The sequence below is a fragment of the Nelusetta ayraudi genome, unplaced genomic scaffold, assembly GCF_046127955.1.
Source record: "Nelusetta ayraudi isolate G7.1 ecotype Tasmania unplaced genomic scaffold, CSIRO-AGI_Nayr_v1 ptg000008l, whole genome shotgun sequence".
NCBI lineage: Eukaryota > Metazoa > Chordata > Actinopteri > Tetraodontiformes > Monacanthidae > Nelusetta > Nelusetta ayraudi.
The window spans coordinates 2,293,300-2,314,113 of record NW_027466058.1 but is presented as its reverse complement, the minus strand read 5'-3'; the positions used below and the strand labels follow the sequence as shown (position 1 = coordinate 2,314,113).

Below are 20,814 nucleotides of genomic sequence, written 5' to 3'. Positions count from 1 at the left end.
TAAGGTTAAGTATATATTTGTTGTCATGTTGAAACATTTCCCCTTAAATGGGTAGATTTATGTGATGGCTTTAAATTAACTTGTGATTCTAATGTGTGCACACAGCCACTGCAGAATAGATGACAACCCTAACTGTAGGTTGTTAATTGATTGAGGCTGTTATCAACCCATGACTGTGAATGGAAACTTAAAATCAATGACACTTGGTCCACCAAAGATCCTATCACACGTGGAAAATACCGGAGTCAGGGCCTTGAAGAAGCCTGGGGCTCTTTTACTGTTTAGAAGAAATGGCAGAGTTGATTAAAGTCTGCAAAGGCAATGATGACAATTAAAATGTATAGTATAACATTAATTAGGAATGCAATTGAAAAAAAATTCAGAAATGACAGAGTTCATTCAGTATGTGACTCAATCTCATCGCCCATGGTGATAATCACCATTACTGATTAGTAGTGCTACACATGGTGAGTATGCATAAGGGCCAAAAAACAGTACATAAAACATCGTCTATATTCACAGTCATGTAGTTTATGGTAACGATGAATATTGAACAACTAGAGCTGCCGTCCTCAGTCCAGATAAAATGAATGTAAACATCAAATCCGTCCACTTTCAATACCCCATTCTTCCTGCCTCAGGGTCACGGGGGTCAGCTGGAGCCTCTCCCAGCTGTCATAGGTCAAAGGCAGGGTGACACTCCGGACAAGTCACCAGTTCATTGCAGAACTTCAAAACCAAATGAAGCAAAATTCTGCATCCTTCACTCCAGGTAGTAGTCATCGTATGACATCTGCTTCAAATGTGTGATACTATCTGAAATCACATAAATAGGGAAGGAGACAAATGATTAATGACGTGACAAGACCCATGAGCAATTCAACAACATTGGAAGGACGGGGGCATCTCACCGAGCACCCACTGCTCTGACACGATCTGGCAGCCCTCCGGCCTTCTGCCGCTGTACCGCCCGATGCAGATGCCTGCCTGCCGCACGGTTTTGGAGACAGTTCCTCCGCAGAGTTGGATCAGCTCCACCAAACTCTGAGCGGGGGGCTGGGAGTGCTGGGATACGAACATGGTGGGCTGGCTCTGGAACAGGTCCTGCTGGTGCTCCCCGGCAGACAGGTGCCTCTGGAGACGACAGATCTGCGAGGAGAAGTGGACGGTTGAGTTCTGTTCTGGTGTGAGTGAACTACTCGTCAGTGAAAAAATTAAAAAAATAAAACTTTTTTTTGTAAGTGGTCATATATAAGCTTTAAAATGTGTTTTTTATAATTCACATTTCAAAGCTTAAAATCACTCTTTTGCAACTGTTTAATTTCAGGGCGATCAGTCATGTTATCTTCTGGTGGATTAAAAAAATACAATTCTTTAGCTAATTGTACCAGAGGGATTATTGGTTCAAGTCCCTTTTCCTGTGTTCTACATGAACATAGTTCACAGTTCACATAGAGGAATTCTGTGATTCAGCTTCAACACCTGAATCAATTTCGCTGTTTTCAGAATGACGACAAAGTCCTTCCTCTTTGGTAATGTCCCTTAAATACGTTGCATTTCCTTTATACAGTAACTATTACATCAGCCCACTTCCTTCAATTCTGTTTCGCCATTTCAATCCAGCTCCAGAGAACAAGCTGAAAACCCCCACTGTCAATCTAAAATGGCACAGTTTTCACTAGAATGTGATTAAACAAAGAAAATAGTGACTAAAAATGATTTAAAAAAAATATGTTTTTCTTTTAGTGGGTGGTAAGACAAGTAAACCATATATTGTCCCACATATGTGCACTTTTTACACAACACATACACAAACATGTGTGACAGGAATTTCAGTCATGCTTAAGACAAACTAAGTCTAACAGCACAAAAGTCTGTTGTGATGTAAAAATAGAAAATTGTGACAAGTTCCACACCATAACTGCAGCCATTTTTTCACAAAAGCAGAGGGAAAGAATTTGGAACTCGACCTCCGTAATTACTCGTCGTACAATTTAAATGAAGGCTGACTGCATATTCCCAGCAGTATTGATCGAGCACACAGCGACACAGCCGGACAACACCAGCTGGTTGTGTTCAAGCAAAGCATTTTACACTTCCATTCATAGTTGCAGGCCAAGTTTGTCTTCAGCCGACATGAATGGGATGCACACACGGATACTATCGGCAAGAGCACCGGGGCTGGACAGCTGCATCCTGAGTCGCTGCTCAACAAGGGGAGGAAAGAAAACACGTGGGCAGTGCAGAGGATATCGTGGAAGATGAGTGATTCTGTGCATCTGCTTCTCTTTGCCAAGTGTGTTTCGAAAGGAATCTCCCACTTCAGGGCCCTTCGCACTGACTGGCCACACGCGGGGAGGTGGGAGTAGGAGTGGTTTCAACTCACTGTTGGCTAATCAGTGGGGCCATTGGCAGCTCCAACAAGTGGCCGGGGGGGCTTGATGAAAGGCGAGCACATGCTGTCGGGCACCAGTAACTTTAGGGAATGACACACCACCACGAATTCCCCTGATGGCTTTTTCTCCTCCTACCGCCGAGAGGTAATAAAAGGAATTTACAGAGCCTCAAGAGGATTTATACTTGGATACAGTTGAGGAGGCACATTCAGCCGCTTGGAGTAGATCGGGACAGATCCGAAGACTTGTTCCAAGTTCATTTTGAGGCAAAAAAAACTGCACAGGGAAGATGCTGAATGTGGACTTACTAGTTTTAGCTTTCTGCTTCAGTCTCGGGACAGAACACTGTGCCGCGGCTAAAAGAGAGTATCAGATCCAGAACGGGCCGTGCAGCTACACCTTTCTGCTGCCCGAGCAGGAGAACTGCCAGAGTCAGAGCAGCAGCGGCTCCAACTATCCACTTCAAAAGGATGGACCGGAGTACCAGGACGAGTCGGCGCAGAGGCTGGAGCAGCTGGAGATGACCATGGAGAACAACACGCAGTGGCTGCTCAAGGTAAAAGTTTCCTCAACTCCACTGTGCTATGGCTGGATTAAAAAAAGACCTGGCCATCCCGCAAGACAGAACAGCATTTTTTTTTTCCATTTCATTTTATCGTGTTGTTGTGATTCAATGTTTAAATTTGAAAGTTGAAAAACACAAAAAAACTTTTCTGAATAGATGCATTGAATAGGCCAGGCAATAAAGCCCCGTGCCGTCCCAGATTGGAACAGTCAACTGTTTTTTTGTTTTTTCCACAAAACGTCCAGTAGTTTGTACTTTTGATACTCTTCATACCTTTAATTTCCTTCATGATTCTGAATGATCTTTTGACAAGCTGATTTATTCAAGTTGACTGATGTAAGAAAAACTGGCAGGGCTGACTTTGCCACTTTGGCTTTCTGGGCACTCTGTGTGAAGTAGCACTAGGAGCTGAAGCATGTCTGAGGAGAATCACAACACTGCTGTTGAAGCCACATGCAATGTTGAGTAGAACATCGTAGTAGAACAATCATTCAAATGACATACTTGCAGGTTTTTTTTTTTTAGGTATTTTCTCCTGTTTTCCTGTTAAGTTGCGCTGCTTAGAGGTGTGAGGTGCATTTTCAAGTAAATTACCTGCAATAAGAGTGTTTGGTGTTGGCACACTGCCACCGTGATCCTGTAACAATACATATTAAAACCCAACAAGAGACAATGATTCAGTCAGATTACTTGAGCAAGCCATCATCAAAAGATTCTGTGCAAGACAAAATGCCCTGACAAGCTTAAATGAAACAAAATGAAATAAAGTAAAACAGGTGCAGCTGAATGTGTCCGCACACTGTAAAAGGCCTTCGCCAAAGATTTTTTTTAAAAGAATTAAACCAAGTGCCATGCGTTGAACTGGAGGATAAGTAAGCAGACTTGTCATACTTTCTCAGAACCAGCTTGCACATTCTAACCCTGTGCAAGATCACAGGACGCCTACAAAGAGCAACATTTTCTTTGCAGGGTGACAGTTGTTTTGAATATAATGTGAGTGCCACGTTAATCTCACCCTTGCTAAACCACAAGCTGTCAGCAAGGTGTGAACAGAACAAAAAAAATGTGCAGCGCCTGTGACAAGCCTGTGTTGAGCGCAGAGAAAAATAATGGGCTGTATGACTGACAAAGGCCACATGCAGGTGTCCACATGAGGGACATATAATTCCCTTTCAGGCTGAGGAGCCCTTGACCGAGGGAAGCAAATTCCCTCTTTTCTTGCACCCTCTCTTCTCCTTCTTTTTCTCCCTCCGGGGCTTCACAAAAGATGAGGGAGACGACACACAAACTATTCACAGCTTGATCAAACAATTTGTGCCTCGTCTGATCCCCGTCCACAGCAGAGCTCAGAGGGCATTAGTCTTTGATGTTCTCCGCGGTCGCGATGCCGCCACTCGGTAACTAAACTTATAGGAGAGGCCACGCTGAATGTTCTGCTTTAGGAAGAAAAAGGTGTGCGGCACAAGAGAACACTTAGCGAATTCCAACACAGGGGAATATATTTCTTATGGGGCCGGAGAAGGACTGCACTATCTTCTGCGTTGGTGGAACCAAATGAGAACAAATTTGAGGAAGAAAAAGATGATAAATAGCAGCAGAAATCGCTGCCAATGCCGGACTTGAGCAGCAGTTTGGCCATTCAAATCAGAACAAGTATGTAATTAATTTAATACCACTATGGGTGTGAAATATCATCATCATCTTCGTTGACACTGGGATGGAAAAGTGTGCAAGTGTCACGACCAAACCCTCATCATACGTCACGGAGAAAAATATCTACCCCCTCTGGCAGAACCAGTTGATGTAAGCGTGTAATTTGGAGGAAAAACATGACATTGAGACGTCCTGTCCTATCATCATAAGAAGGCAGGTCGTTAAAAACATGCCAGAGCAGAAACTGAAAAAAAGCAGTCTTCAATTTCAAAAACTGTAGAAATAGAATTAGCTTTGTGAAAGCCCATTTATTTTGGAGTGGCTCCACAAAGCAGAATAAAACAATTTGGTGAGAAGTTCACGTCCGACGCTGTCGGACACAACTGACACCTTTGAGACGACACCACGTACAAACAACTGATTAGGACATGACTGTCAGTCGGATATCCTGCCAGCAATTCCTGTTATAACCTTCCGACGACCACACGTCCCCGTGCGGGTTCAAGAACACAAACAAACTGGCAGTCATGAAAGGAAGGCAAACAAAATCAGCGCTGATTGCGGATGAAAGTCCTATTTTCAGCGAGAGGGTAAAATTAAAACTGGCTGTTTACACCTCCTGTGTACACACACGCGGGTAAATAACAACAGGCCACTGCCATACAGGAGATAATTGGGCCGGCGCTAGTTCCCAGTCATACACATGTGTCTCACTGTCATAGAGGATGTGACTCCTCACTCAGCACTTCCATCCTGTTTACGAGTCGTGTGACCTGATTGCCACTCAGGAACACCATGCAGGAAATAACTTAATGATTGGTCTTCGTCTAAAAGTGGAAATACTGTAAGGTAGAGAACAACAAATGTCGCAAAAGATGAAACATTGACCTTTTCCCGCCCCGGGGGGCAGCTGAGCCATTGTATTATTGCCATGATTAAGAGGTTTGAAATGGGCCGGCCACCACACATCGGTTTGTTCAGGGGGACGATTGAAAATAATTACTCAATTGTGTGAAGATTTATATTATTTCTGGCAAGCAAAAGTAAGAAATCCCACTGAGTTATTTTTTTCCACAAGCCCTCCTTCCACAAGTGAAAGGGAACAAAAAACAGTGTAATAAAAGCACAAGTTAGTTCTTATTATCACCTGTGGGCTAATTTTCACCATGGATCTCATATTATAGTACAAGCGAGACTGGCTTAGACAGACATTCCACATTGTCATCTTTAACAAAAGGGGCAATTTATCGTGAGTAACAATCGGAACGTTGTGAACAATGCATGTGACTGGTTAAAACCACTGCGTCTCCAGCACACAATGTAGATTGAGGACATCAAGGAAAGAAAAAGAGAAAAAAACTCAATGGGGAAAAATATACAAGGCAAGATGTTTGCAAAAAATTCACGTTGTGCCATGACTTTTTAAACAAATTTCCACCAAACAGGACAAAGTTGGTTGTTTACCTGGTGCGCCCTGGTAGCAGGTAAGACTCTGGATTCAAAGAGGATTCATGTCTGATCCCTCCAGAGTCAGTTTAGTCAAGCTGCGAGAGCTGAAGGGTGTTGACAGTGTGCCGCAACAGCTCCAGCTTAGTTACTCAGTCTGTCTGTGCAAATTTCCAAGTTGCTGCAACATAATCAGTGTATTATGATGTAAAAAAAACTCAAATGTTCATCCGCAGATTTAAAGGGATAAACAACCCTTACATCAAATGTCTCATTAAAGAACGAGAGCCCAAATCATAGTTGCTTTTCAGTGCTTTGTGAATAAATAAACAGATAAACGACTGTGTGAGTGCACAATGAAAGCACTTGATAGTGGTCGACATCTCTTCAGTGCCGTGTCTAAGTGTCTTTCTTTCGTGTTGCAGCTCGAGAACTACATCCAAGACAGCATGAAGCAGGACATTGTCCAAATACAACAGACGGCCGTCCACAACCACACAGCTACGATGATTGAAATTGGAACCAACCTGCTGAGCCAAACTGCAGAACAAACAAGGAAACTGACCAACGTGGAGGCACAGGTGAGGCTTTACAACTATTTAAACATATTGAGGGCGAGAAAAAAAAATGCTATAAAGTGCATGCGTGTTATGCAGCGGAGAGATTAGTCGAAGCTGTCCAAACAAGTTTGCACCTGTTTACATATATGCACAATAGCCTTCATAGCACGAAAACACGGCAATGAAAATACGGCCCGTGTTTTGCGGTTGTTTTTCAGTGTTATGAACACACTAATAGGGCTCCTGCAAATGGCCAACTGCATTAGTGTAGCTTCAGAGGGTTAAAAAAAATAACCAGAGGGAAAAACAGGGACGACTGCGTCAGTTTATTATTGTGGCTCCACGTCAATGACCTTATGTGAGACAACTGTACAGCATTTCCTGTTATTAGCGCCGCTCTATTCCCACAGAAAGGGTCTATCAGTTTGTCACAATCACACATCCGTCTGTTTAAAGACATCAACAGCTCCATTGGAGACACTTAGCTTGGATTCATGTAAACAACCTGCTTTTTGCTGAGTTCAGTTCCTCCAAAATGGGAAATCAGAGGCAAGGTCTCCAACCCCCGGGCTCAGTTCAATACGACTGCCTGAGGGTAGGTGGACTGTTAGTTTCCCTTGTTCAGGTACATTCGCTGGAACGGGACGTGTGAGTGTCCTGCTGTTGACGAGACACGTTTAATGAATTTTATATTCGGGCATTTAAATCACACGCTTTTCTTCCGCTGCACAGTTTTGCCACATTTTACTTTTGCTTTTTATTGCACTTTGTGCTTTTCAAACCCCAAACAGTTGACAAGATTTGCAATGTCGCATCTTTTTGACAACCTCCTAAACAAAATGTAAAGCGTTTGAATTTATTTTGCAGTACTTTAAGTCAGATGATACCAAATAATTAAAATCTCATGAGGTGTGTCTTCACGGAGGTTCCTTCATCTTTTAGGTGATTCATCACACAACCCGACTCGAGCGAAGACTTCTTGAGAATTCCTTGTCGACCAACAACTTAGAAAAGCAACTTATCGTCCAGACCAACGAAATCAACAAGCTGAATAACAAAAACAGGTAAGTCCAGAGGTTCTGACTGCAGCAGTTAGCCATTAAAAAAAACCTCAGGGTTGAACTTGCATCCTCCTCCTCTTCCTCTTCCTCTTCCTCATTTGTAGCGTTCTGGAGAAAAAGGTCAAAGACATGGACGAGCAGCGGCAGGTGGAGCTGAAGATATTCCAGGACGAGAAGGCGCAGCTTCAGACTCTGGTGCTGCGGCAGACGGCCGTCATTGGCCAGTTGGAGCAGCAGCTGATCAGAGTCTCCTCCAACAACACGGCGCTGCAGCGACAGCAGCAGGAGCTACTGGACACCGTCAACAACCTCATTCACAGCATCTCACTGGGCTCATTCCAAGGTCATTCAACACTCTGGGTCATTCTAACCTGTTCCAGTCTTGTCCTCGTTTTCTAGTTCTATCAAAATGAAAAAAAAAACAGACATATTCCATAGAGTCCATCAAGAGCGAAAGCAGGAAATGAAGCAAATCACACAGTGCTCTAATTTCAAAATGCTAGTGGAGCAAGATGAGACAAAATTCTCACTGTTCAAAAATAACAAGATGACTGATTTTTTCCCCCTTTCCTCTCCAACAGAGATGAAAACTGGCATGATGCAGGACACCCCGACCACATTCATGGACTGCGCTGCCATCTTCAAGTCGGGGAGCACGCAAAGTGGCGTGTACACTCTCACCATACCAAACACCACAATAGAAGTCAAGGTATAGTGAGCCTGTTGCTCCAAACAGGGAGTCATTTTTAATCGGGCCGGGCAATGTCGCGACCCTGGATGCATATAAACATGCACGGGCATGCCCTGACCCACCCACGCTTACTCAACCTTGTAAATAAAACAATGCACACCTCTGTGTGAGCTCAGTCAACAGTATTGTGTTTGAGGGCTGGGCAGTGGAATTAAAAAAAAAAACAAAAAAAACAAAACAGTTCTCAGACCACTGCAGAACAAAAGATCCCCCATGTACAGCCGTGACGCTCCCCTCGGTTCTCAGACTTTTATTAACGGTTCCGGAATTCTTGGGCTAAAATTGCCATCGCCTAAGAAACTTGTTCGCTCCGTTCTCGACCCTCCGGTTGCAACTCGACATAGTGTACCTACGAGCAGCAGTCAAGTAGGATTGCCACTGTCGCGCAGCCAGCGAGTGTGATTTCTTCCTTTTCGTTCTGAATTGAATAAAGACACCGACTCTTGTTGTGTGTGAAGGCTCACTGTGACATGGAGACGGAGGGAGGAGGCTGGACGGTCCTGCAGAGACGCTTCGACGGCAGCGTCGACTTCCACCGCACGTGGCAGGAGTACAAAAAGGTACAAATTAATTAAATTGCGAGGAAATTCTTCCTTTACAAAACTGCGCCCAAGGCTGCACATCTCTTTCCAAATGCACGTCGCACCGGTCACGTTTGGTGTTGGTTGTTCAATCTTTCAGACACCTCATGATTCTAAAGTATGAGAGCACAAAAGCAAGCGCAAAACTGAACTATTTAATATGAATAACATTCAATAATGTTGTGAAAACCTGTATTTTATTTTGTACTTTACTTTACTTAGTTTGCATGCCTGTCAAGCTGCGAGTTGAAGAAGGGTTGGAACGCCTCTTTTTGTGTGTTGTCAGGGGTTTGGAGAGGCTTCCGGCGAACACTGGCTCGGAAATGATTTTGCCAGCAGACTGACAGCTCAACAGTCGTACAAACTCCGGATCGAGCTGTGCGACTGGGAGGGGACCTCGGGATTCGCCCAGTACGAACAGTTCTCCCTCGACAGCGAGGCGCAAAATTACAGGTACGTCGTGCTGGAGACACAGGAGGAGTACACACACTTACACACACTTAACATTACTTTACAATGACTCGACTGATTCTGCTTTTTTTTTTTTTTTTTTTTTTGCCTCAGGCCAAAAAACAGAACAGCTGGTGCTGGGTTAGATAAAGCAGCAACAAAACGGTGCATCACCAGACTGAACCAGGGTTCACGTTTAAAATCAATCTTTCAAAGAAACTATTGAATCTATTTTGGAAGACTTCTAATTCCTTTCAGTGGATAAATTAATTAGTTTATTGGCTGGACAATAATCAAGGTGTCACTCAGATGTTATTTTGGGAACGTTCAACATATCAAATAAATAAATCGGCGTCCGTGTCAGAGCGAATCGAACATTAAGTAAACGGATGCCGTCTAATTTTCTGCTCAGTTCTGGGTGTTTACTCCTCGTTTCTTTGATTTATATCTGACAGCCATTTGTTTTGGGAAAATGACCAGGCTGGTGCGGTGGGAGCTCACGGCTTTAAATGCTGCCATCCAAGTGAAACACACTATGGAGGCACTTATGAATTGAGGTTCTGACCTCTATAAGAGTATTTACTTCTTGATGTGGATGTTGTGGCCTCAATCCAAAGAAAATATAATAAAACCCCCGGTTTGTGTGGAAAAAAAAAAAAAAAAAACTGAAAACAGATTAAACACTTTGAGTTTTGTAGAATCGGGTTCTCACCCCTTTGTGGCACACGGCCTTGAGAGCCAAGGGGGTAAAACAACAACGAAACCAAACTAAATTGCTTTCAACTGACGGGACGCTTCCTTCGAAACTGACAAACAGGCCTTGAAATGCTCCTATTTAAGGGAATTAGGCCGACTTGAGCAACTTGACTCTGACCCATTAATTACTTCTCTTTGCAACTTGAAACAGCTCATTCAAAGAAACTGCAACAATGGTAAGGACGCAAAATTGAGAAGAAAAAAAAAAGCAAAAAAAATGAAACCAGGAAAATTAAGGTTCATGCAAATAGCTCCCATCACAATGAGTCAGTGGGATGTTGCCTTTTGAGGAACAAGCGAGCAGCAGACTTCCTCCTCTTCCTTCATTTTTCCCTTTCCCTTCTACAGGATACACCTTAAAGGCTACAGTGGAACCGCGGGCAAAATAAGCAGCATTGGGCAGCCAGGAAGCGATTTCAGCACAAAGGACGCGGACAACGACAAATGTGTTTGCAAGTGTTCGCAGCTGACGACGGGAGGTAAGAGAAACAACGCTCTTCCGAGCGAGTCACTCGCGCTCCCGCGACCGGCGGGTGCGCGCGCGCAATCGCGGCTTACGATGGCACTTTGGTGCGCGCGGGGGGACAATTTCCCACCCGGGCCAAATCTTGGCACATCCAGCGAAAAAAATCTTCAAGGGCATTTTAAGCACTCGCCGTAACTTTGTGGCCTGGTCAAAGAGCACAATTAGTTCAGAGTTAATCACTGATCAACTCAGCTGGGAATTCAGCCCCTACAATGCCTGACATTAATAGCCTGGGAACAGAGCTTTTCCCTCTGCCTTCCAGTAGCTTAAGGGTCCTCCTCTGTTCCCTTGAAAGTGACTCTGCTGCCAGAAGTTTGTCTCCGTCTGTATCGGGGGTCTGCCAAGTGAGCAAGGAGACGCTGAAAAACCCCGAGGCCTCGCTCTTTTCTTTTTTTTCTTTTTTTTTCTTCCCATGAGAGTTTTTTTTTGTACCACAGGGAGACACCCATTAGCACGCGGTGCACAATTGTGTGTGAGTGGCACTCACCCAGTAGAAAGGCCACAACACCTCCTGCAATTAAAAGAGTGACACACTGTGTATGATCTGCCAGCAGCTGTACAGTAGTCGCACCTGAACGGGCTTCGAGCGGTGCCGCTTCACGCACTGCTGCTTTGGGTGAAACAACATAATAACAAACGTTGATGATAATAATAGCAGTAGGTTGCGTGAAAAATGTATATCTGCCATAGTGAGCACGCCGCACCTGACTGCATTAAATGCAGCCACAAAGAGGAGGAATATGTGAAATAGGAGGGAATAGAAAATGCCTTGCAGGATGTATACACTCGAATAATATACACAAAGAAGCTCTGCTCCTCTAGCATCACGACTGGAATAACTACTCCGATGCTTCTTAATAACCACCATTTGCTTTCTCATGTTCCAGGCTGGTGGTTTGACGCCTGCGGTCCGTCCAACCTGAACGGGATCTACTACCAGCAGGGCCAAAACTCAAATCGCTTCAATGGGATCAAGTGGTACTACTGGAAAGGCTCGGGCTACTCGCTGAAGTCCACCACAATGATGATCAGGCCAACAGATTTCTCAGGTCCACGTTGAACTGTCAACCCTTCCCAACAGCCACACAGCAAACAGCATTGAACAATTCAATTCCTAAAAAAAAAGAAGCCAAAGCACTTAAAGTATTTTTTTTATATGACGCTGAAAAGATTAGATATTTTGTCTATGTTTATAATGTTTACAGCATGTGGACTGATTTTATTCAATTGGGTCTTTTGCAATTAAATAAAAAATCATGCATGCTGCTCTTAAAAGGTTGTAACAGCTCTGAATCCTCCATGACTGTTCTGGAGCATTTCGATATACCGGTGAAAAAGAGCAGTGTGTACTACTTCACTGTCTTTTATCTGAAGTAATTACTTCCAACGCACTCGCACCTGAGAGAAGGAGGAAGTGACAAATACCTACAGTGAAGAAAGGCTTGATTGTGGTGTGCACGGATATGACCGTCACAGTCAGCTGTAAAGGCTAGCTAATCAGTCTGGGCAGACCAGAGGAAATGTGATGCTAGCTATTTGTATTAAGGAGCACAGTTATAGTTTAAAGAGTATTTTGTCTTTGTCTCTGTTTAGTTTTTTTTTAATCATGACACCCTGTGTCAAATTCTAAAGATGTCTAAAGAAAATCTATGGTACATGTAGATTAACAACTGGATACAGGTGTTTGTGTCTCGTTGAATGCCCTAGATGTAAATGCAAATGCAAAGTTTTTCATGATGGTATTGCATTTTGACAGGAAATGTGTGTACAAATGTTGTTTAATTTATATATAGTTTTTCAGGAAGTCGTTTAACTTGACTTTACAGATCTTTATTGGATTTTTGCTAGCTAACAACTAATCGCACATAAACAAGGACTAATGTCTTTAGGTTTTATTTTCTCTGTATCTTTCCACATTCTTTCCACATTCTCGTAAGTGCAACCTGTGGACCTGATAGCAGAGTTTAGGGAGTGTTCTTTTTTATTATTATTACTATTTATGTTTTTTTAAGCAAATACATAAGAAATTTGTAGTGAGGAAGCAATACAGTTACTGTTCAGTTTCATAAACATTGACTTAATTGGTGTGTGAATATAAATGTTCTTAGATATTTGATTTGCCCCTATGGCAGGGGGCCAAAAAGATGAGCCTAAACTCCCAAGTGTGAAATATTAGTTTGAATTAGTCCTGCTCTTCACTTTACAAATGAACTGTGTAAATGCACGATATTCACTTCTTGCTTCTAGTCTATAATAAAGATTCTTCCGGATGAAAAACCCTGCTCTTTCGAGTAACTTTTCTGTGTATTCTATCGCAAAAATCTGGAATTGCGTTGCTGAACTGTCACAGCACAGGCTGCATAGCAGCTTTATTCATTGGCTTTGTAGAACCACAACCTTTCTGTTAATTCACTGGGAAGCTTCCATGTTATTCTGGCAAAGGCTGTATAAAAAAAAGCAAAAATACAGTCGATCTAAAGTAAAATTTACGCATAAAAACAGTCACGGTGATATTATTACAAAATATGACCGCAGCATCCGCAGCAGCAACGTGAAATAATTTAGAGATGGAACGCATTGACACCTGGCTGCTCTGGAAATGGCAGGAGGCCAGAGATTCATAAGTGACGAGCTCAGGAAGAGGCAGCATTCACATTTTACACAGGAAAAACAAGGCCGGTGAAAATGGACCGCTGGCAATAAAATTTTTGCAGGCTTCCGGCCAAACTTCCTTGGTTTTACAGTTGCACTTATTTGCATTCACTTTTGTGATAGGGATGATAGGACTGTATTTTGAGCAAATATTTACATGAACCAAACAGTAAGTAAGTAAGTAAGCCAGCAACAGCGCCTTCATGTTCACAAAAAACAATTAAATTGGGTTGACAAGAAAGCTTATTGACACCATTTCTTAAAACAAAAAAATTTGGGGGATCATCTCTTGTGCAACATAGGTCATAGTGACCCTCACCTGTGCAGCAGGAAAGTGATCAGAAAGTTCATAAGGTTCCTCTGGAATCCACTGCCTTTGCTCCAAACACCACAGAATCTAATCAGGACAAAGAGAAAAAAAAGAGAAGCTTCATATTACTTTACAGAGTTTCCTTTGTGATATTCCAACTAATAAGGCACACTACGCACCCACTCAAAGGAGAGAATCCAGCAGCCTCGAGCTATTCCCAACAGAATGTTGAGGGTCCGTCGGTGCCCTCCGGTCACCACATGAGTTGTGCTCTCGCAGACTTGGTCAACTATTGAAAAACCACCCAGTGTTTTCACGACCTGGCCAACGATGTTCTGCTTCCTATGAAGGGAGGAGGACAGATTACCAAGCAGCCAATGCAAAAAAAAAAAAAAAGATTAACAGGATGAATCTATATTTCACAATCGGTTAACAGGCTTTGAATCTCCTGGGGGTCTTACTCAGTGGGCATGCTTGTCATAACCAGAGTCCTGAGAACCTGAAAGAAAAAACACAAAGCAGAACTAATATCAAAGAATATATTTCTTAAGCAGACTTCTTCCTAATTACATTTCTATGGGTAATTCAAATAATATTGTATTTTCAGATATACAGCACCTGGAAAGTAATTAGTCTCTAAATTAAGTCAAAGAAAGAATATGTTAAATATTTAATGCCACCTGTTTTTTCAACATGTGTCCATATCAATTTAAACAGAAATATAAAAATGAATCAATACTATGATACCACCATGTGAGAATATCCATTTCTACACATTTCTGTCATGCCTTTTGCACATTTCTATCGACTTATTATGTGATAGCACCAACAGCTCACGCCTTGTATCTGCTGGCCTTGATGCCTTAACACTGGCACCCATTGTTATCTCCATAGCACCGTAAAACCACCTGCACTCTCCCTGCCAACTCGGCGCTCCGCAACACAGACCTTCCGCCCGTGTTGCTTCGCCAGCAGTTAAGAGAAGCGGACCGAGACCTTGCCTCTTGTTAGCGTCACTATTTCTCTGACGTGGTCCAAACAGCCTTGTTATTTGGATGTGAAATAGTGGCTCTCGTTGACACGGACACCTGAGCCTCAGCTACATCCAGGAGCGCTGGGCCCTTTCCTGTCACACTTTGATATCTGCTTCCACAGCTGGAGGTCAGGGGTTAAGGCCTGGTAATACAGTGGTGCCAAAACAGAGCGGCAGCACAGCCAACACCAGTCGAACATACATTATCCCTGATAAGTACACTGGAAAGCCGAGGCGTTTATTAGCAACTCTATAATTGTTATGTCTGAACTTCCTGTTATGTTTTTTTTTTTTAAATATATATATTTTCGATAATTTACAAATAAATTTTAAATAGTAAACAAATATTTTTGGGACCACTTTTGGTGTTTTAATTCAACTCTGAAGGATAGGAAGAAAGAAATAAGAAAGAAATTTTGCACAAAGCTGAAGGTTACAGGATGGTTTGAGAGCAATATACTGTATATATACATATATATCTCTGTGTGTGTGTGTGTGTGTGTGTGTGTGTCCGTCCTCAGATGAAGGGCACATACTTTACATAGGCGACAGAAATGCTTGCTTCTATGTTGCACTAGGTTAAAAAATCTAGTCATTACTTTCTCTGCAACAATGAGAGAAAGTTCTTACTAAAGTGCAGAGTAGAAGTACAAAAGTGCAACTAGAACCAAGATGTTTATGTGCATTTGCTTTTATAGAAATCTTCCCTTTGTATGTATAGTTTTATTGTCTCAATATCCATGTTTCTATTAAACTCCATAGAACTTGTCTCTCCACCCACATCACCAAAATGAGGTACACAGAACTTTTTTTTTTACTCAGCATATATAATATAGTAATAAAGTAGGAACATTCGTAAAGGCCCACTTGCAAATTACCTAAATTTGAGTTGATGACTAATTTGTAGTTTCAAAGGCCGATGCAACGCAGGTGCAACCTCTGTTCCCTGCCCGGATGTCGTGTTTGTATCTTCCCCTATTATTATAGATGTTAGAGGACATTTACATCCCTGTGACGAGGAGACATTAAAGCAAAACCATGTCAGATCTTTTGAGGGGGAGGTGACGTCACGCTCGGCTCGCTTCAGCTGCTGCTTGTTGAGGTTTGCAGCGTAACGAAAACAGAGGCCAGGTGCATTTCACAAGCGAGGAAGCAGCGCGCCACCATCACAGGGGCAAAAACACAGGAAGCCCCTCAGGACCAGACACAACCACTCGACTAGATGCGTCAAAACGCCTACAGAGCTGGAAGTGTGCGACCCCAGCGCAGGAAGTGCTCGCAAAAGAATAACACATGTATCATTCGCTTCCAAAACTTGCTATTTTACAGAAAACCATTGAAGGTGGAAGTCGCATGATCCGCCCGGCCCCGCAGCAGCAGCGACAGCAGCAGCACTTGGACAGGACAACTTGAGTTACAAGTTTATGTAAATTAAGAATGTGCAGAAATACCACAAGCATGCAATTAGAACCATTTCTCTGTTGAAAAAAATTCTAAACATTTACAACATGGTGAACGGTTCATCATTGCTCCCTGTATCCAAGCTGTGAATGCATTTTGGCCTGTTTCACCCAAAATGATCGTTTAGAGCCGCAAAACAAAGCAGATAGGCATGAAAAAAATTGCAAAGGGAAACCTTGTTGGGTCACGAACAATGTACATATATTGTTAAATATATATATTTTTAAATCCAAATGTTTCTGTCTAGTATTAATTTCAGATATTCTTACCTTTGATTCTTTGCCCATATTCTGAAGACACACAGTTAGTGAACCGTTGTCGTCTTTACCCTCTTTAAAACCAGCTGCAACTGAACATGTATTTCCTCTACCTGCACGTGAAGACAAGAAAAACAGCTGTGAGTCGGCTGCTTCAGGGGCTTTCACTCAGAATCTGACTGACGAAAGCTGCACCAAGTATGAAAGGGCAACGTGTTTTCTCAATTTGTCTCACACCTCAACTGACAAAAACGGAGGCTAAATTGAGTTTTTGCTTGAGCAAGCAAGCCACGTATCACAGTGTGAGCATAGTTCATGAAATACTAAGTCCAGTCTTTTAAGCTGGTGTGTGACGTGAACACAAGGTGCACATCTTCATTTACCAGTTTAGGACATGTGCATTAGCACTTTACCTACATCGTCTGTTTAGTCCTTTAATAGATGGACAGGGACATAGAGGACCTGTGGTCACCTAAAATAAACGGGGCCTCACTGAATTATGTTGGAATTATTTTATTCTTTTTGAAGCAAAACATTCAAAAAATAGAAAGTGACCTTCGCAGAAATTCATTAAAACTTTCCCTTTAAAAAAAAAAAAAATCATAACTGTCTCATTGATTGCACAAAGGGTAACATACTTCACAATTGTAATACAATGGTAGTAGGTCGAGAAGGCAGGTGGATGAAATGTCAGAACGCATTAAATTAGGCACTCTTCTACCTGGCGGCCCTTCTACTCACTTTCCAAGATCTGAGAATGGACCGAAGCAGTAGAGTGTCTCTGCAGCTCTGCTGTGCTGCCAGTCTCCATTGTCTTTATTGATAGTGATGATGTAGATGCCCTTCTTTTCGCTGCACTATTAGTCGATCTGGTGTTTGGAAATGACAAGGTGCTCTGTCTCAACCTCTTAACCACAGGTGTGACATTAGCGCTCCGGCACTCGAGTGTCTCCTTGTCCTCCCGCCATGGGACACTTGGACGCTCCCTTTCTCCTTCACTTTCATCCACTTTTTTCTTTTTACTACTCGTTTCCAACCCACTTCTTCTCGGTTTTCTCTTTTTACCGACGGAGCCTAGTTCAAAGGGAATCGCAATGTTTGTGTCCATTGGCAAACTAGAGCACGTGGCTCGTTTTGCTTTCTGCCGGCAGTGAGCTGGCGAGGAGAAGAAGTCCTCAAACACATCGTCGTCTCCGTTGGCCGAGTGGGCAGGTTCAGCAGCAGCAGGTTCAGCAACAGCAGGTTCAGCAGCAGCAGCACTGGAGTTGTCATCTGACTGGTCAACTGTATGAAGAATTTTTTTCAAAGATTTATCAAAATAAACAGGTTTTTCAGATTGTTTTCCGGCATTAATAAATGCTGCGGGCCTCGCTTACTGCTGATAATCTCATACCACCCCCATTTATGACACCTTGGAAAAGCTATGCAGTGCTGCTAACACTTCAGATTGGATTTCACACACCACCTTATTAAGTTAAACAACTCAAACTCAGATATTAGGTAAATGAAAGATATTACAGTATTGCAGCAGCGGCTCTCATTTATTCTATCTGATATGGAAGATTTTGCCTGAAAAAAACACTCCCTTTAAATGCAGGGCCAGTTATGTATATAGAAATATATTAGTCATTAAAAAAAAAATCTCTGCTTTTGATAAATTATATAGGTAAAGTCCTTGTTCACTCTACTTCTTAGTTGGTTTTTTTATTATATATTTTTTCCAACTATCTATCAAGCTATTCTGAGAACAAAAACATTACTTGCTGTTAAGTGCAAGTCTGATGTTTGTTTTTAATCATGCAGGTTTATTTTCAATCATGCAGTTTTATTTGGCTTCATTTTGTTGCTCAACCTCGTAGCTCTGATTTGATAAAAGAAGATGATATAAAATTTTCTTACATGTTAATTTCAGGACTGTCGGTGTGCTTCCAAGGGAGGGTTTCAATCCAGTGGGCGAGCAGGATTCAAGCTTTTGTGAGGCTGAAAGAGAGTGATATAAATGCAAATTTTGTTGCTTGAGTAAGTCATATTTTCCTAAACCTTATAAGTTCATCAGTTTGCACAACAGCTAATACCAGTGGGTGACAGGTTTTCCCTTTTTTCTTTCATCTCCCTCAATCGGGCCTCCATATAATCGGATCTCTTCAAACCAGGGCTGTACACGATTCCATTTTCTTCATCAATAATTATCGGCGAGACATCAGATACTGTCAACAAAATATCATTGTTATTTTTCAGTTTCATGCATTTTGTGAAATATCATTACGATTCAAAAACAGTAGTTACTGCATTAATTCATGCCATGTCTCAACATGAAGTCTATGCAAACTACCAGAAATACATTTGAATTAATAATAGTTTACCAGGTCATTCATGCATAAAATCATTTTCAGCGTTGCTGAATTCATTCATTCAGCAACGCTTAAGGTATCATATTGATAATTCCATTTTCAGCAAACATGGTTCAGATTTAATTTTTTGATTTCCCAAAAGACCTGGTGATGATGGTTTCTTACCTTTAGGTTGCTTTGGTAACCGATCCTTCATCATCATATCTAATTTTTTTTTAATGCGTCTGTCATTTTCCAACGTCCTCCTTGGAGAATCTTTGCCCTGCATACAACGATGCTGAGATGACAAAAACATTAGCAATAGGATATAACCTTGAGCATTTTTAACCGCTTGAATACTCCGTTACATGTCATGCCGTGCGACATCATCACATTAATAATAGAAACCTCGCACTTCTTTAGGGTGTTTATACTGTATGTTAAAGGCTAACCAATGACCTCTCTCTCATTTTATGTATTTTTATCAGGCAAACAGCAACCAAGGTATATGTGACTTCACATACTTTCTTATTTTTAAACTCTGGATTGGTTTCTTTAAGTGCTGGAAACAACTCCTCGTCAGCTCGTTCACAGTGATCGAAACATCTTGAAAAAGAAAGGGTTGAAAAAACATTTCATTAAATCTTAGTCTCATTTTAACCCACAACAGAGAAAGGGTGAAAAGAAATGACTGTGTTTTAAAAAATGTGAATCTTTAACATTATTCTCACCTGCCCACCCAGAGGACAGAGACAAGCTTGACATTAGTGCTCTTGGCTTTACTCCATGTGGCAGGATGACCATTGTGGAACACTACATGCGTGACTTGTTTAGTGAATCTTTTTGGTACCTGGTAGAGAACGGAAATGTATTGTTTACAAAATACACACCAATACCATCATCATACATTCACACACAAAAAACATGTGCTCACCTGTGCTCCCATTTCCTCCAGCTGCTGAATAAATACGTCCGAGTAGTTTGCCGTTTTCTCGCCCGACCACACATCAACGTAGGCAACAACATCTGCACAAACATTGACCATCATAATCAACCAACGGTAATTTTATTCATGTAGTGCAGCATTTAGATTTCACATTACTCAGTACCTCTGAGAAGTGAAGAAATGTTACTTGTTGCCATTGATGGCCTCTTCTGCCCTTAAGTCCAACTGTGCAAAAAAACCCAAAAACAAACACAAGCAGTTTATTTTAGTAGAGAGCACATTTCCCAAAGAGCAGGAGTTTTTTTTTTTTTTTAAATCAATTCATGACAACAAGCAACGCATGGTAGGCCATGTCAAAAAGGAACTGCATGAGCCCACTATGGTGGGGAAACTGCTGACATAACATGAAGTAAACAAGTGAAAAGCATTATCAGTATTTCCTTTCGAACTAACAGAAGAATATTGACATGGGCAAATCCAAATTTCGCAATGACATTTGATATACAGAGCCTTATATTAATGTTGTCACTGACGCAGAGAAACGCTTGCGGTAGCTATTTTAACCCACTAAATGTTAGCAACACAGCTAAGCTAAAAGTGAACAGAGCAAATTGTTATAGGTTATTAGGCATTGACTACTACGGATAGATACTGAGTAAGGAATTCTTTTATCAGCGAACACCAAGCCTTGAAAAATAAAAACGGAAATAATGTTACCTAGCTCGAAAAACGAACGTGACGTCCCATCGTACGTCTACCAGAATTTAACAAACATTACGCAACAAACGAGTGAGGGGACGCTGCTTAGCATCAATGTGGCTAACTTTTAGCAATACTTCCGTAAGATGTGTATTTGATAGTTTTGAGCGTTCCAAGGCTTTAGTGCTGCTATCAACCAGTTATTCATATAAAGTGTAGATTACATACCTGTATTTAATACAGTGGTAGGATAATATTGCACAGGATTCCACAATACGTGTTTTATAGCGTTCGTATTTAGCGCCTGCAGTTCGTGACGCAATGACTTGTGGGAAATAGAGCCGCCATTGGCAGATGGTTGAAAACGTCATTTCCATTCCA

At 42.0% G+C, this 20,814-nt stretch overlaps 2 protein-coding genes across 4 annotated transcripts; one reads left to right on the top strand and one right to left on the bottom strand.

Moving 5' to 3' along the window:
* Window positions 1-51: 51 nt before the first annotated feature.
* Window positions 52-20,787, bottom strand: mcph1 (microcephalin 1). Of its 3 annotated transcripts, none has more exons than XM_076018689.1 (15): window positions 20,662-20,787; window positions 19,898-19,959; window positions 19,723-19,814; window positions 19,520-19,638; window positions 19,313-19,394; window positions 18,975-19,086; window positions 18,534-18,665; window positions 18,358-18,438; window positions 17,200-17,742; window positions 16,471-16,571; window positions 14,169-14,206; window positions 13,887-14,049; window positions 13,717-13,794; window positions 912-1,149; window positions 52-816 (listed from the first exon to the last, which is right to left on the bottom strand). In XM_076018689.1, the coding sequence occupies exons 2-15, from the start codon at window positions 19,929-19,931 to the stop codon at window positions 764-766; spliced, it is 1,866 nt and encodes a 621-aa protein (XP_075874804.1). In that variant the 5' UTR covers window positions 19,932-19,959; window positions 20,662-20,787; the 3' UTR covers window positions 52-763. The 3 variants fall into 3 exon arrangements, with proteins under 3 accessions (XP_075874804.1, XP_075874803.1, XP_075874805.1); XM_076018688.1 differs by lacking the exon at window positions 20,662-20,787 and adding an exon at window positions 20,452-20,566; XM_076018690.1 differs by lacking the exons at window positions 52-816; window positions 912-1,149; window positions 20,662-20,787 and adding exons at window positions 8,062-8,082; window positions 20,452-20,566.
* Window positions 1,294-13,022, top strand: angpt2a (angiopoietin 2a). The gene is made up of 9 exons (XM_076018691.1): window positions 1,294-2,952; window positions 6,486-6,641; window positions 7,563-7,684; window positions 7,786-8,024; window positions 8,263-8,390; window positions 8,891-8,992; window positions 9,300-9,466; window positions 10,568-10,698; window positions 11,633-13,022. Exons 1-9 carry the CDS (start codon window positions 2,686-2,688, stop codon window positions 11,803-11,805), a joined length of 1,485 nt encoding a protein of 494 aa, XP_075874806.1. The 5' UTR covers window positions 1,294-2,685; the 3' UTR covers window positions 11,806-13,022.
* Window positions 20,788-20,814: the final 27 nt, after the last annotated feature.